The sequence below is a fragment of the Hipposideros armiger genome, unplaced genomic scaffold (genome assembly GCF_001890085.2).
Source record: "Hipposideros armiger isolate ML-2016 unplaced genomic scaffold, ASM189008v1 scaffold_2250, whole genome shotgun sequence".
Classification (NCBI taxonomy): domain Eukaryota; kingdom Metazoa; phylum Chordata; class Mammalia; order Chiroptera; family Hipposideridae; genus Hipposideros; species Hipposideros armiger.
The window spans coordinates 1,373-14,829 of record NW_017733596.1 but is presented as its reverse complement, the minus strand read 5'-3'; the positions used below and the strand labels follow the sequence as shown (position 1 = coordinate 14,829).

Below are 13,457 nucleotides of genomic sequence, written 5' to 3'. Positions count from 1 at the left end.
GGAGAACCGATTCTTAGTGAAATTTTGGGGGTGTGGATAAGAGGCTGGAGGTAATTGGGGGAGAGGTATTTTGCTACAGTCTCTCAGGTGATTCTGAGCTGAGGTGGGGGAATAACGTTAAAAAAAAAAAGACACCCAACACACACACACACACACACACACACACACACACACACACACACACACACACCATGCTCAGATTCGTAATCACAACCTCTTGAAGTTTGTGTCACCAAGCTTCTTGGGTACCAGGAAGGTCATTCTTAAAAAACAAAACAAAACAAAACAAAAACCTTTTCTTCATCCTCTCTTCTTTCTGTATTTCAGCCTGGGGAGGAGCTTATGCCAAAGGATGCCAGTGGGAAAGTTATTTTAGAGACAGTGGACCTGCGTGACACATGGGAGGTAAGTACTGCTACTGCCACCCAAAGGCACTGCGATAAGGTGGCCACCACTGGATGGGGGTCAGAAGAAATGGGTTCTGGCCCCATCCATTGTCTGCCCTCAGACACATCGCCGAACTCCTTTGTACCTCCGTGTTCTCATCTGTAAAGCAAAGGACTTGAATGGGATGACTGCTAAGGTTTAGTTTTGTTTTATCTAAACTTCTGTGATCCTTCATAGGTTGAGCCTGTGAGCCCTAAAAGAGGCATCTTCAGATGCAAACCCCAGAGTGGTCAGAGCCCCACCACAGGACAGACACGCAACCAGAAAGGGGAGCTGCTGTCTGTTTAGCAGGAGAGTGGGCTGCAGAAGGAGCATGCAGTCTGCCCATCTGCACCCTGCCCCATACACCTGTTTCCCGTTCTAAGAAAGAGGAAGCAGGAAAACATACTAGCAGAAAACCTGAGCATTCCCCTTTGCCCTTGACTAGAACACCATTTCTTAAGGAACTGTTACGTGCCTGATAGGAAAATAGGCACCATGGAGGAGGGCAGGGAGGTCAGGGAATTTAAAAGCATCTTAAAGTCTATTTATTGTCCTGGGTGTGCATGTCACAGACTCAAGGGCACAAGATATGTATACATAGCGATAAAGTGCATTAGGAAATAATATATCCAACTGATAAAACTGTTTGGTTCAGTCAGTTGTTACATGTGTTAAAATGGATTTCCAGTTTTTAAAAAGCTCAATGTGAAATGAAAGGGCCAAACTACACTAAAGGTTTGCCACCTGTGTCCTTCCTCCCCAGGCTCTGGAGAAGTGTAAGGATGCAGGTCTGACCAAGTCCATTGGCGTGTCCAACTTCAATCACAAGCAGCTGGAGATGATCCTGCACAAGCCAGGGCTCAAGTACAAGCCTGTCTGCAACCAGGTGAGCCCATGCCCACTGGGCTTCCTTGCTTCTGCTCTCCACACCCTCTTCCTTAGCTATCCATCCCAAGTTTCTAATTTGATGCCACCTGTACAGATGACTGTTCCTTTTATTGCAACAGGAAATGCCAGAGAAGCAACAGGTTGAGTGGGGTGGAAAGAGCATGATTTCAGTTATTCAGAGGTGGGTTTGAGGTTCCCAGGAGATGTCCTTGTGGAGATGCTGGGTTGGTAAGTGGCAGTGTTGTTCAGAAGGGCGGTTAGAGCTACAGGTATAGATTTTGGAGTTGTGGCTTAATGGGTGGCAATTTAACTCACAGAAATGGACTGCCTCTCCTGGGAAAGTTCATAGAATGAAAAGGAAGAGGGCAGGAAAGTCAGCATTTAAGGGTCAGGCAAAGAGGCACTCACTGGTTAAGAGATTGAATAGGAGTTGGCATACACAGAGAGAGAAAATGAGAAAATGAGACAAAGAGGGTTGAAAAGGTTTGCATGAGCCACGGGGTAGATTCTACTGGGAGCAGCCAATCCAAGCAGGGATGGAAAAGGTATGGGATATCATGACAGGGAGCTGATGGGGAATTTCAATCTCTCCGTGGCAGTTAGAGTGGTGAGGGGGAAAGCCGGAGAAAAAGCAAAGCTGTGGAAAGTGAGGAATTGGATAAATCAGAATTAAAAGGAATAACTTAAAGAAGTAACAGTGCTTCCGATTTTCAATCACTGTGATATTATGAAGTCATATAGCCCTTTTGTAAAATGGTTTGAAAATTATGCAAGAAACCATTCAAATATTTATACCCTTCACAGTAGTTATTTTACTTCTGGGAATCTATTTGTAGAAATATGTGATTCAAAATATGTTAAAATATGTTCCTTCCCCCTCCCCCACCTTCCCTCCCTTTCTTTCTCTCAGTTTAGTTGTGAAAGAAGCTAGGTCTTTACAAACAAAAACAAAAACAAAAAGAACCACTTTTCCACACAATTGGTTTTACTGATTGATCCCTATCATGCAGTTTGACATGTTACTGTCTTTTGTACTTCCTGTAAATTGGAGGTTACAGCTGAAGACTTGATCACATATATGTCATTGGAAATTCATGAATTTTAACAAGTATGAATTATATTTTCCCATCTAGGGAAGTTACTGTTCTTATTGATGATCAAATCGTCACCATTTTAGTCAGAAGGAGCCTCTTCAGGTGAGCTCCTGAGTCCTCTGACATGCCTTCCTGTCTTCTTTGTTTTTTAGAATAAGATATCCTAGGCTCAATTAGCAGTTTTTTGGGTTTTGTTTTTTTGCTGAGTACTGGAATCAGCCATTTTTCCTAAGGGACCTTGATTTCTCTCAGTAGAATATGGTATTTAGAGGTCACAACCTGGACATAACAGTCTCTTGTCATTTTAAACACTAATAAAAGAAATAAGAAGGAAATTGTTTTATCTCTTCTGGAACCCCGATAGCATTTGAAGGTATTTCAGAAGGTGCATGAGAAAACCACCGGTCTGAAAAATATGGTGCATGTGGCAATGTAGTATTAGACATTCCTTCAAAGGACTTTTCAAACTTGCATGATATTAGCTCATGTATTCTGATTACCTCCTGGTCTTGGCAATTCACAGGTGGAATGTCACCCGTACCTCAACCAGAGCAAACTCCTGGAATTCTGCAAGTCCAAGGACATTGTTCTTGTTGCCTACAGTGCCCTGGGGTCCCAAAAAGACCCAAACTGGTAATAAGAACATCAGACTTAACCTATGTTTTAGCAATTCTATTGGTGATGAAACACTTTTTAAAATTAAGCTTTAATATATTATTATGGAAAGCTTCAAACATAAAAAAAGCAAACAGTAGTGTGGTGAGTTCCCATGGGCCATCACTGAGTGTCCACAATCATCTACCATCCTTCCTTCCTGTTTCACACATACGCCCACATACTCCAAACTCCACTCCAAATATTACTTCTAAAAGCGATTTCATGGTGAAATTTACACAGCTTGTCATGAGTACATCTTAAGTGTCAATGTTGACATGTGGGAGTACTATATAACCCATATTCCTCTCCCTTGTCTGGGGAATTTGGGAAAAGGACCAGATTCCTGGTTCTACACCCTTCAAATCTGTGTTTTCTGGTTTTTGTTTTCAGGGTGGAAAAGGATAGCCCCGTTCTCTTGGAGGAGCCGATCTTACATGCCATTGCCAAGAAACACAATAGAAACCCAGGCCAGGTGGCCCTGCGCTATCAGCTTCAGCGGGGGGTGGTGGTCCTGGCCAAGAGCTTCAATGAGAAGAGAATCAAGGAGAACTTCCAGGTACAGGTCGGACCCTGTCCCTGCAGAGGGAGGAACGGGTGCTGTCCTGGGAGTATCTCTCACCTTTCAGCACGCACCCACGTCCACCCATTGCCATGCACCTCTCCCCTGTGTGCCATGGGGCAGCTTGGAAGAGTTGAACAGATAGCACGGGCCTCAGAGTCCTCGGTTTTACAGCCTCTAGGCCTGGCTTTGCCACTACCTAGTTGGGTGACACTGAGCACATCTCATCACGTCTTTTTCATCGGGGTTAGGAGTCCTTCCATGCAGCAAAGAACTTTTAAAACCCTACTCCCTCTCCTTCACCTTCTCTACCTAATAAACCCCTATTCCTATTTCAATAGCAAACCCAGATAGGATTAGCTGCTTTATTGAACCATAGGGACACCCCAGCACCTTTGTGGATCACCATAGCACTGGCATGGCTCTGTCAGTGAGTTTTCTCCTTGTTAAACTAAAATTGCTTGTTTATATGGCAGTGTGATCTCTAGACTGTGAGACCCAAATGTAGTGTGACTCGCTCTGGGTCATCCTTTGGTGAATTTTCCCCAGCAGAGGTCCTGGCAGGTAGAAAGCTAGATATAGGTTTATAGACTGACTGAATTAACAAATGAGCAAGTAAATCCCCCCCCCCAAACTCTCACTCTCATGTCTCTGGGTCCCGTAGATCAGTCAGTGTTCTTCAACTTATTTTGTTGTAAACCTCATGAGAAGCTCTGTGAAGTCTATCCCATTTTAAGATGATGGCTAAAATTTCATCGTGAGTTTAATATTTGCAAAAGATGATATTTAAAGCATGGTATTTATAATATATTTGCTTCAGAGCCTTGAAACTATAGATTAGTTTATTCAATTTATGGAAATGTCTAACAGGCAAACCTAAATCTCATTGTTAAACAATCAAAAAGAAATCTCATTTTATTTTTTGATTTAACTCAATATGTTAATACATGTCCCCATGACAACCAAGCCACTTCTGGAGTATATTTTTAAGACGAATGACAGATGGATGGATGGGTGGATAGATAATAGATAGATAGATAGATAGATGGATAGATAGATAGATAGATAGATAGATAGATAGATAGATAGATAGACAGAGGCACTGAATTTTCCACGATATTGTCCCCTGGGTGAAATGCTGTACTTCCTGCTATAATATTTCTCACCAAAGAGCTGTCTGCTTTGCTATTTATTAACAGACTCTCACTTAGGGGCTATGTATCGTCAAATAAAAGCAAATCTGGTCTTAAGTAAGAGAGGCTTTATCCAAAAGGGAGAACTCCCTTAATGTTGGGTCGACAAGTGTCTAAGATCAATCAGAAAGGTTTTTCTTTTATAGAAAAGAGTAAACACAACTAGAGAGAGAATGGTATTTGGAGGTTGGGATGAGCAGGTGTGCGGTTGAACAGTTGATCAGCGAATGCTTTTTCCTGAGGTCAACAGCTTCTTGGAGGTGCCTTTACGGGGGTCTGCTCTACTTTTCAAAGCTTGTTAAGCTCAAGGCAGCATCAAATTCAGGGGGTGCTGGGGAAGGGAAAACCTGACTAAAGTTTGATCCAGTCAGCAGGTATTTTGTCCAGATTGTCCAACTATCCCCCTTGTTTAGGGAAAAAAAAGAAGATTTTAAAATTTTCTCTTGCAAGCAATTCAGTTAGGAAGATTTGGGATTGAGTTGTAAGCCTTTGTTTTGTGGAGCAGAGCAGAGGAAGAGAGAAAGTAGGAAAGGAGAGGCGGAGAACCCAGGACGAGCGTTCTCAGGCCGGTGCCCCTGGAAGTGATGACAAGGATGCTTTCTTCTCTCCGGCCGGGAAGTCCTTATGTTCCCAGGTAGAAGCCAGCTGCCCTGGGGGAGAGTTTAATGTGATTCTTTCCTCCCTTTCAGGTTTTTGACTTTGATTTGACTCCAGAAGACATGAAAGCAATTGACGGCCTCAACAGAAATTTCCGACTTTTTAAATTGCCATTGTAAGTGACCTGTAGCTTGTTTTTTCCCAGATTGTTTCCTGTAGCATGTAGGTTCGCAGAGGAACTAAGCTTCCCTAAATCAGGAAGACAGGCCTCATTTCTGGTATAGAAGTGACACAGGAGCTTCCTGGAGACCTCAGACCAGAGGTTTACTCCAGGGCTCAGTCTCTGACCCAACAGAAATGTAAGTGGGGCCAGGACACAAACCATAAGTAAAATGGGCAAAGTTTGCATCATGGTGAATTCATGACTTTCAGGCTCTAATCCCTGTGCCTGGTGTGCTTCTACTCAGGGCTGACTTACTTATTCGACACAGAGGGCACAGTACCTATGGTTCACTATACTTTTAGGGCTGCGAATCTAAAAATGAAAGGCCTTTCAAAATGAGAGGCAACATGCATTTACTGAGATTAATAAAATATAACTATTCAGGAAGCACTGATTCAGGCAGAAGCCCAAACAGTGTTTCAATGTGGAGACAAAGGCAATGGGTATTTATGAGAAAGGGCAGGGGGACAGTGATATCCATAGAAGAAAGGCGTTGCTATCAGTGCAGGTAACATAACACAGGGATGCTAATTCTAAAGTGTTTTTAATGTTTAGTACAGTAGTCATCAGTCCAATAGTCATAACTTCTGCTTTCTTGTTATCTTTGCAAATAGTCCTTTGGGACACAAAGTTGCTTAAGCACAGTCCACAGATTGTTTTGTCCTGTTTTAAGATCCCAAAGGTCTGAGGCATCAGACGTGCCAGGCGGTTCCTCTGAAGTGGCAGGTCTGGCCCCATTTTAAAGTGGCTCCGTTTATACTATTGTTTACAATGGGCCTGTGGAAAATGTTTTAATTATTTTTGATATCAGGAGAAAACATAGTTGTATTAATAATGATTAGTAATAATGAGTCCAACCTGGGCTCTGTCCATTTTTATCCTAACATAGTTGTAAAACATAACATCAATATTTTTTTATGGAGGCGGGGACCATGAAAGCTAGTGTGCAAAGGTGTGGGCAAGTCGTAATGTGGCCACACTTCTATCTCCTCCCCATGTGTCAGTGGCATTTCTCCCTAGTGGGCATTCCTTTTCCAAGACACCATCTATTTCTTCCAAATTTCTCTCTTCGTTGGCCTTTTTTGTTGTTGTTATCACAAATCCCATTTCCTTAGCCATGGAATGTCACCAAACTGAATTGTAAATGGGTCAGGAAATTCATTGACCCTAAGGGTAGTGACTGATGTGTCTCCAGCGGCATACACCAACACAAGATCCTCTGGCTTTCTCTGGTTTCTCAAGTCAGCACTTGCTCAGTGTCGCCTTTGTCCATTAGGAAACTAGCCCCTGGGAGTCCCTAACTCCTTGACTTTGACTCACCCACCAACATAGCCTACTGTTCAGTTACTGGGGGGTCTCAGGGTTGAAGAGAAGGAAGACTAATCAAACTCAGAGAAGTTTGGAAGGGAGTTGACAGATCAGAGAATAAAATTTAGTTACAGAATAAAGATTTAGTTTCCAAAGAGAGACCTCAAAACTCTCCTTGTTTGTAAAGCTCTGCCATGATTCTGATAAAAAAACATTACAAAGGAAGAAAGGTGGGAGGTAACTTCTGTGCCCACGGCCTTCAAGTACAAGTCTAGGATCATCACCGGGCCGTCTGTGAGTCCAGTTGCACCCATTTCCCTGGCCCGTTGTCAACAGCTCCTGCCGCATGGAATTGCTCAGAATACACTTTTTAGTGGAATTGGATCAAAAAGGACAAATTTTGTAAGGAAAATAAAAACATGGGAAGAAAGGAAAACAACAGTAATACTAATTCCTGAATAACAAGCATTCTTATAGTGATAAGTTAAGGAAACAGTAATCACATTTTGCAGATATGGTTATTTAGGTGCATATATTATCTCATCAATAGATTAGAAGTTCCTTAACGGGGGACCCTGTATTGTTGAATGAATGTGTTAAAAAGAGCAGCAGACTCCCTCGCTGTGAGCACTGTCATGATGTAGGGACAAAAGCTGCACGTGGGCTGAAACAACCCCATTTCAGCTGCAGTTCCTACACCTTCTGCCCCTGGTAAACTGTGATTTAAAGCAAACTTCCTGTCCTTTGGTGTTTCTGTTTTATGTGAATGTGGGGGGTGTGCACACAGATGGTTGTGTGTCAGGGTAGAAGGAGGGACATGGTTGGAAATATGGAGTTTCTAGCCCGTCCTGACTGCATCCGCCAGGAAACTGTCTCCTCAATAGCATGGGACCGAGTTAATAAATGAGTATCCCTCCTTCTCTTTCAGTGCTGTTGATCACCCTTATTATCCGTTTTCTGAAGAATATTGACCGTGAACTACCCACCATGAGTTCTACCAATCTCTTCCTTCCGGGATGCGGAGAGGATTTCTGTGCTTGGTGGAGGTGATTAAAAGCATTTCTGTAGATTCAGGCTTCTTGCCTTTCTTCTTTAAATACAATTTCTTAAAAAACAATTTATAAAATAATAAAGACTTTGAAATAATGATGTTGGTTTTTCCTGGTAATTAAAATAATGCATACAATTACAGAAAACTGGGGCTATATAAAAGAAAAGAAAGAGAATAAAGATAACCTGTAATTAGCCTATTTAAAAAATCTGGAAATTTTGGTACATTTTCCTTCATAGTTTTCCTATACAAATGTGTGAGTGTTTATTTACAAAATTGAAATAACCTTCAACCTAGAGATTGTGTACTTTTTTTTTTACCTAGCCTATTTTTTCTAAGCTATCAAATATTATTTAAAAATTCCAGTATTATATTTCGCTGTTGTAAAGCAGTGCATCTTATTAATTTATTTAATTTCCTAATCGCCTGCCTATGTTTTGGCATTGTGATTTGTTCTTGCATATTTTGTCATTCATTCAGCAAAGCTTTAATGAAAATTTAATGATGGTTAGAAATGGATTCATGTCTTGTTAGGGAGACCACTTCATAGTCAGTGTAGAGGCCTGACCACTGCACTGTATTTCTGAAGCTGATGTTGAATAATAATCTATGTCAACTATAATTATATATACATATAGTCACAGGACATGGAGTAGAGAGCGGGAATGGAGTCAATGGAATTGTAATAGATAAGCGTGATATCGGGGGTGGGAGGGCAGTAGAGGGGGAGGGGAGTTGTTTCTTTGCAAAGGGTGAAAAGGATAACTATTGCAATGTTCTGTACACCTGAAACTAACAATACAAAATAAATTAATTAATTAAAAAAAAAGAAAAGATTTCACTGTGAAGGTGACTCTTGAGCAAAAATTAAGGCAGGAGGATGGGCTATGTGGATATGCAGGAGAGTACTCCCGGGCATGGTACAGATGCACCAAGGCCAAGAAAGAACAGCATTCTTATGATCATGAAGCGACAGCACGTAAGCTAATGTGGGCAGAGTTTAGTGGGTGAGGGAGGTGGAAGTAGAAGATAAGGGCCAGATAGCCAGAGGTGGATGGCAGCTCTGTTGTGTAACTTTCCAAAGAACTTTTATTCTGAGGAAGAGGGAGAATGATGTTGTGGGTTTTGAGCAGAATACCTACAGATGCTGACATGTTTATTTTATTTTATTTTATTTTTATTTTAATAATATTTTATCCTGATATATTCAAAAATATTATTGCAATATATGATCAATATAAAAATTAAGGAAGTATTTTATATTTGTTTCTCCCAACCTTTGAAACTAGTATCTATTTTACATTTACAGCATATTACTATTTGGACTAACCACATTTCAAATGTTTAATTGTCACTGGCTACCATCTCGGACAATATAATGTTAGAGTGTTAAAAAAATATCTATCATACATATAAGATAAATCTGTCCACAATTTTATTTCAGTTATTTTAAATATGAGGTTAAGCACACATTCCAGTTGTAAATAAATAACATAGTGTGAACTTCATGTTCATACTTGTTTTTCAGGGAACCACAATACACACATATAGGATAAATATAATTAAGTAACAAAATATATGCCCTAAACATAAATGTTTATTTTAAAAGCAGAGTTCAATAAAATGTATTTAATGCCACTTTATTCCACTGTCTCCCAAATATATTATCAATGAATCATTTAAATCATATATCCTCTGCTACAGTTAGCATTTTTAGAAATATGTTTTCTGATTTTTTAATAATCTTATTCTTAAATTAATGACTAATATTTTTTTCACTTTGATTTAAAATAAATGCACGAATCATCGTAAGTCTTCTAGTGAGAACCTGTTCAGTGTGAAGTATAACTAGTTTGAGTTACTTTGTCCAACAATTAGTAGTGAAACACTTTCAGAGAGCCTGTAAAACCTAATATACCACAAGAATTAATGTTTTATGTTCAGTTTTTTTACATATTAAAAAAAAAGCTCCAGCCTACTGTTGCCTCTAAGAACCCTAGGGGAACTAATGTACTACACTGAATATAACCTAATCATTCTTTAATGCTTAGGAATTACTGAAATATTTTGTCGTGCCTCAGGGTCATCACAATGAAAAGAAATGCATGTATGTATGTACGTATTTATGTTAACAAGATATGTGCAAAATACCTTATTAGCAGAAGCTGACATGTTTTTAAAGCATCACACTGGGTGTCATGTTACGACTTGCAACTGCTTCCACTATGAAATATTAACTTGAGCTCACCCTGCACTGATCAGCTCTCTTTCTCTGTGGTTTCTACTACACCTCAGCCCATCAAGTTCTTGATTCACCAAGAACTGTAATCAGTGAGACTGTCCCCCGTTTGGCCTTTGAGTTCCCAGGAAGTTTACAGACTGAAATTAGGTGAAGTCATAAATTAACTGGAAATTTATGAGACTCCACTCATTCTCTCTATATTTCTCCTTTCCATAGATTTTCTGCTGGGTGAGACCTCTTGGCTTCTCCACCTCTTTGTCTGTCTCTGTACTGACTATACAGGACAAATGTCTCTACAGCCAAGATAATTGCTCTGCCTTTATTTACGTGGACCCTTTAATCTAAAGCTGAGACCCACACCCACTGGAGATTCTTGCTCCTGAGCTCTGTAGTAAAGCCTATGTATCACTATGTTCGAAAGGCTTACCAAGCAATTCTGAGCGTGGCCAAGGCTGGAGAACTCTAGTCAAGACCATCGTGTTCTCACTATGATTTCAGAGGTCAACACCCATTTCACTCCAGATGATTTGTTAAGGTCGCCCATGTCATATTCACTCCATTGCCCTTTGACAATGTGATGGCCTTGGGAAGATGACTATGACCCAATCCTGGCCATTGACATGTGAGAGGAACTGTGCTGGAGATTTCTAGGAGTTTTCCTCACTTCTAATTTCCTTCTAAGAAGGAAATTTTAAAAACAGGTGGCCCCTCTTCAACTAGGTATATCCTGTTGTGACATGGTGTCTGAAATTGGCCGCCTGTCTTTACCCACCCAAGGACAATGTGGGTACACAGAAGGGAGAGCCAATGGACTACCAGGGAAGGTCTGGACCTTCCATGGATGACACCCAGAGCTGGCCCTTTCTTGGGACTTCTTGTTACGCAGATAACACATTTCTGTCGGGTTTAAGCCAGTTTGAGATGGATTCTTTTGACCTGGTTGTATCCTAACTGAAGCATCCATGGAAGTTAACAGTTTTCTCTTCACAACACTCCTGCATTTGGAACCTAGCCAGGTATTTTTGTGAAAATTGCTGACTCATACTCTGAGCATAAGCCCCAGCAGGTTCTAAGGGTTTGATGGTAGTACTGGGTGACACTAGAATAAAAAATGATGCAGAAGAGTCAGTGACCCCCAAAGAGCCTCAGCTTTCTCTTTCACTCATGTTGGGGCCACATTTGGGACACATTTTGTTCTTCAAACAGAACCCACTCCATATCGCAGTAGTAAATGTAGTGGATTTTACTTAAAATTCTGTGGGTTATGAATGCTGTCAAACACCATAGTTAAAACTTCAAGAATATCTCCTTAAATATCTCTCTTTTCTTCCCCCAGTTTCCTCCCACGGTGAAAACAGTGCCTCATATCTTCTCTACACCCTACAGCCTTTTCCATCCCTCTTCCCATACAGCTTTACCATCTCCTCCATTTTCCAAAGCAATGCAGTTCTGACCTTTGGCCCGCATGCTCCTCAGCCCCTCACTTCCCAGCCATTCACACAGAACCCAACAATCAACCCACTCTCACGCCAGAGAATTCATTACATAAAATAGATCACTTCCTCGGGAAAAATACTGCTAACAACATTTTTTTTTTAACATCAGTATACCCTGAGCAAATATTTGCTGTTCTGTGTACACCGACAGTTCTCTTCTATGCGCTAAGGGAGGAGGGAATAAAAGCAATTATTTACTTGTAGCACACATAGCATTACTTATGTATGACTCAAGGACGCCCTCTCCTCTTCCTTCCTCCCCTCCCCCTTCTATCATCTTGCCTTCCTACTTTCTTCCTTCTCCCTTCCCGACTTCTCCTTCTCCTTACAGGACTGGAAAATCCTAAGGGCCTTTGAGTTCTGAACAGTTGTCTTGTTCAGCCTGATTGTGTACGCCTGGGAACAGTTTGAATGTCTTCCAACTCCATTAACCCAGACTGGTTCAGTAAAGCCCCCATGGGTCAGCCAGCTTCTCTAGTAAACACTGGGAGGCAGGGGTGCCACTCTGAAATAAAGCTAGCCAATCCTAAGCCTGACTACCCTGACTGACCCTCTCCTTCCTTTGGAAGCCACACTAAAGGCACTTGCTTTCAGTTTCAATCTCTGCCTCATGACCAGCCCTGGTATATCCCCTGAGTGGTTTTATATAGCATGTTGTATTGTCTCCAGGGAACTGTGACTATAAACTATCTTTCAACTTTCCAGTTCTTTCTCTCTTGATCTGTGCCTGGTCCTATCATAACTCACTCAAGGCAATATGGTTAAAACATTGGCAACCAACCACAGCCTCAATGACCTAGAAATGTAAATGGCTCTTTTGAGGCAGAAGAGGGAAGGGAATGGTGAGATGGCACACTGAAGGGGAGGAGGGGCAGGTGAGCCATGTTTCCTTAGGGAGACATAAGGAAATCCATGCAGCATGTCCCTGGATCACACACTAGTTCTCAGTCTCATAAAACCATAACTCTTGTGTGAGAGCCACACCCTAGAGGACAATCCTAAACCCGCTATGTTTCAGGAACCCACCTGGATTCCGGTCTAACCCCTGAATTGAAAATGTTCACTAGCATAGTGTTCCTCGATGGCGTGCCGACACTCTGGTCCACTGTGGTCAGGTTTGTGGGATACGACATTTAAACTAGAATACTGGGAACCACGGTGCCTGCAGACGTGCTGCTACCTGAGTGTCAGCCCAACACCAAAGTCAAGGAGCATTCGGAGGGTGTTGCACACGCGACGTACCATTGGAAAGGCTTGGAATTATGGCTTCAGCCACCTCTGCTTGTACAGTAACTATTGGAAGAGCAAGTATAGCATAGGCTGATTCACTGAGACCTCTACTGAGTTCCCCAACAGAATCTTGCAAAGCCTGGAGAACCCAATAACCCTCAACTCTAACAAACCACAACCTGTTTTCATGGATACAGAGAGAAGAAAGAGAAAAGGAAGGAAGGCGTGGAGGCTCTAAAGACGTTTGGGAATGAACAGTTAACCATTGAAATAACTTATTTTTCTCACTGTTGCTCCCATTGATTCAGATCAGGATAGCCATAGTTTTAATTCTATAAATGACAGCCTTATTGGATCCACTTTAGGACAGTCAATATCCTCCAACTGGATCTATTACCTGGACAAATTCTGAACTTCCAGATCAGAGTCAGACCTGTTCCTGTAAGACAGGCACACGGCCGAGTTCCACATCTTGAGAAGACTAAGTGTT

At 41.5% G+C, this 13,457-nt stretch overlaps 1 protein-coding gene across 1 annotated transcript; it reads left to right on the top strand.

The window, feature by feature from the left end:
• Nucleotides 1-273: 273 nt before the first annotated feature.
• Nucleotides 274-8,095, top strand: LOC109378613 (prostaglandin F synthase 1-like; the record flags this gene model as incomplete). The annotated part of the gene is made up of 6 exons (XM_019634927.1): nucleotides 274-405; nucleotides 1,193-1,315; nucleotides 2,935-3,044; nucleotides 3,459-3,624; nucleotides 5,510-5,592; nucleotides 7,877-8,095. Coding segments are annotated over 6 exons (657 nt in total), but the record flags the coding sequence as incomplete, so codon positions are not given.
• Nucleotides 8,096-13,457: the final 5,362 nt, after the last annotated feature.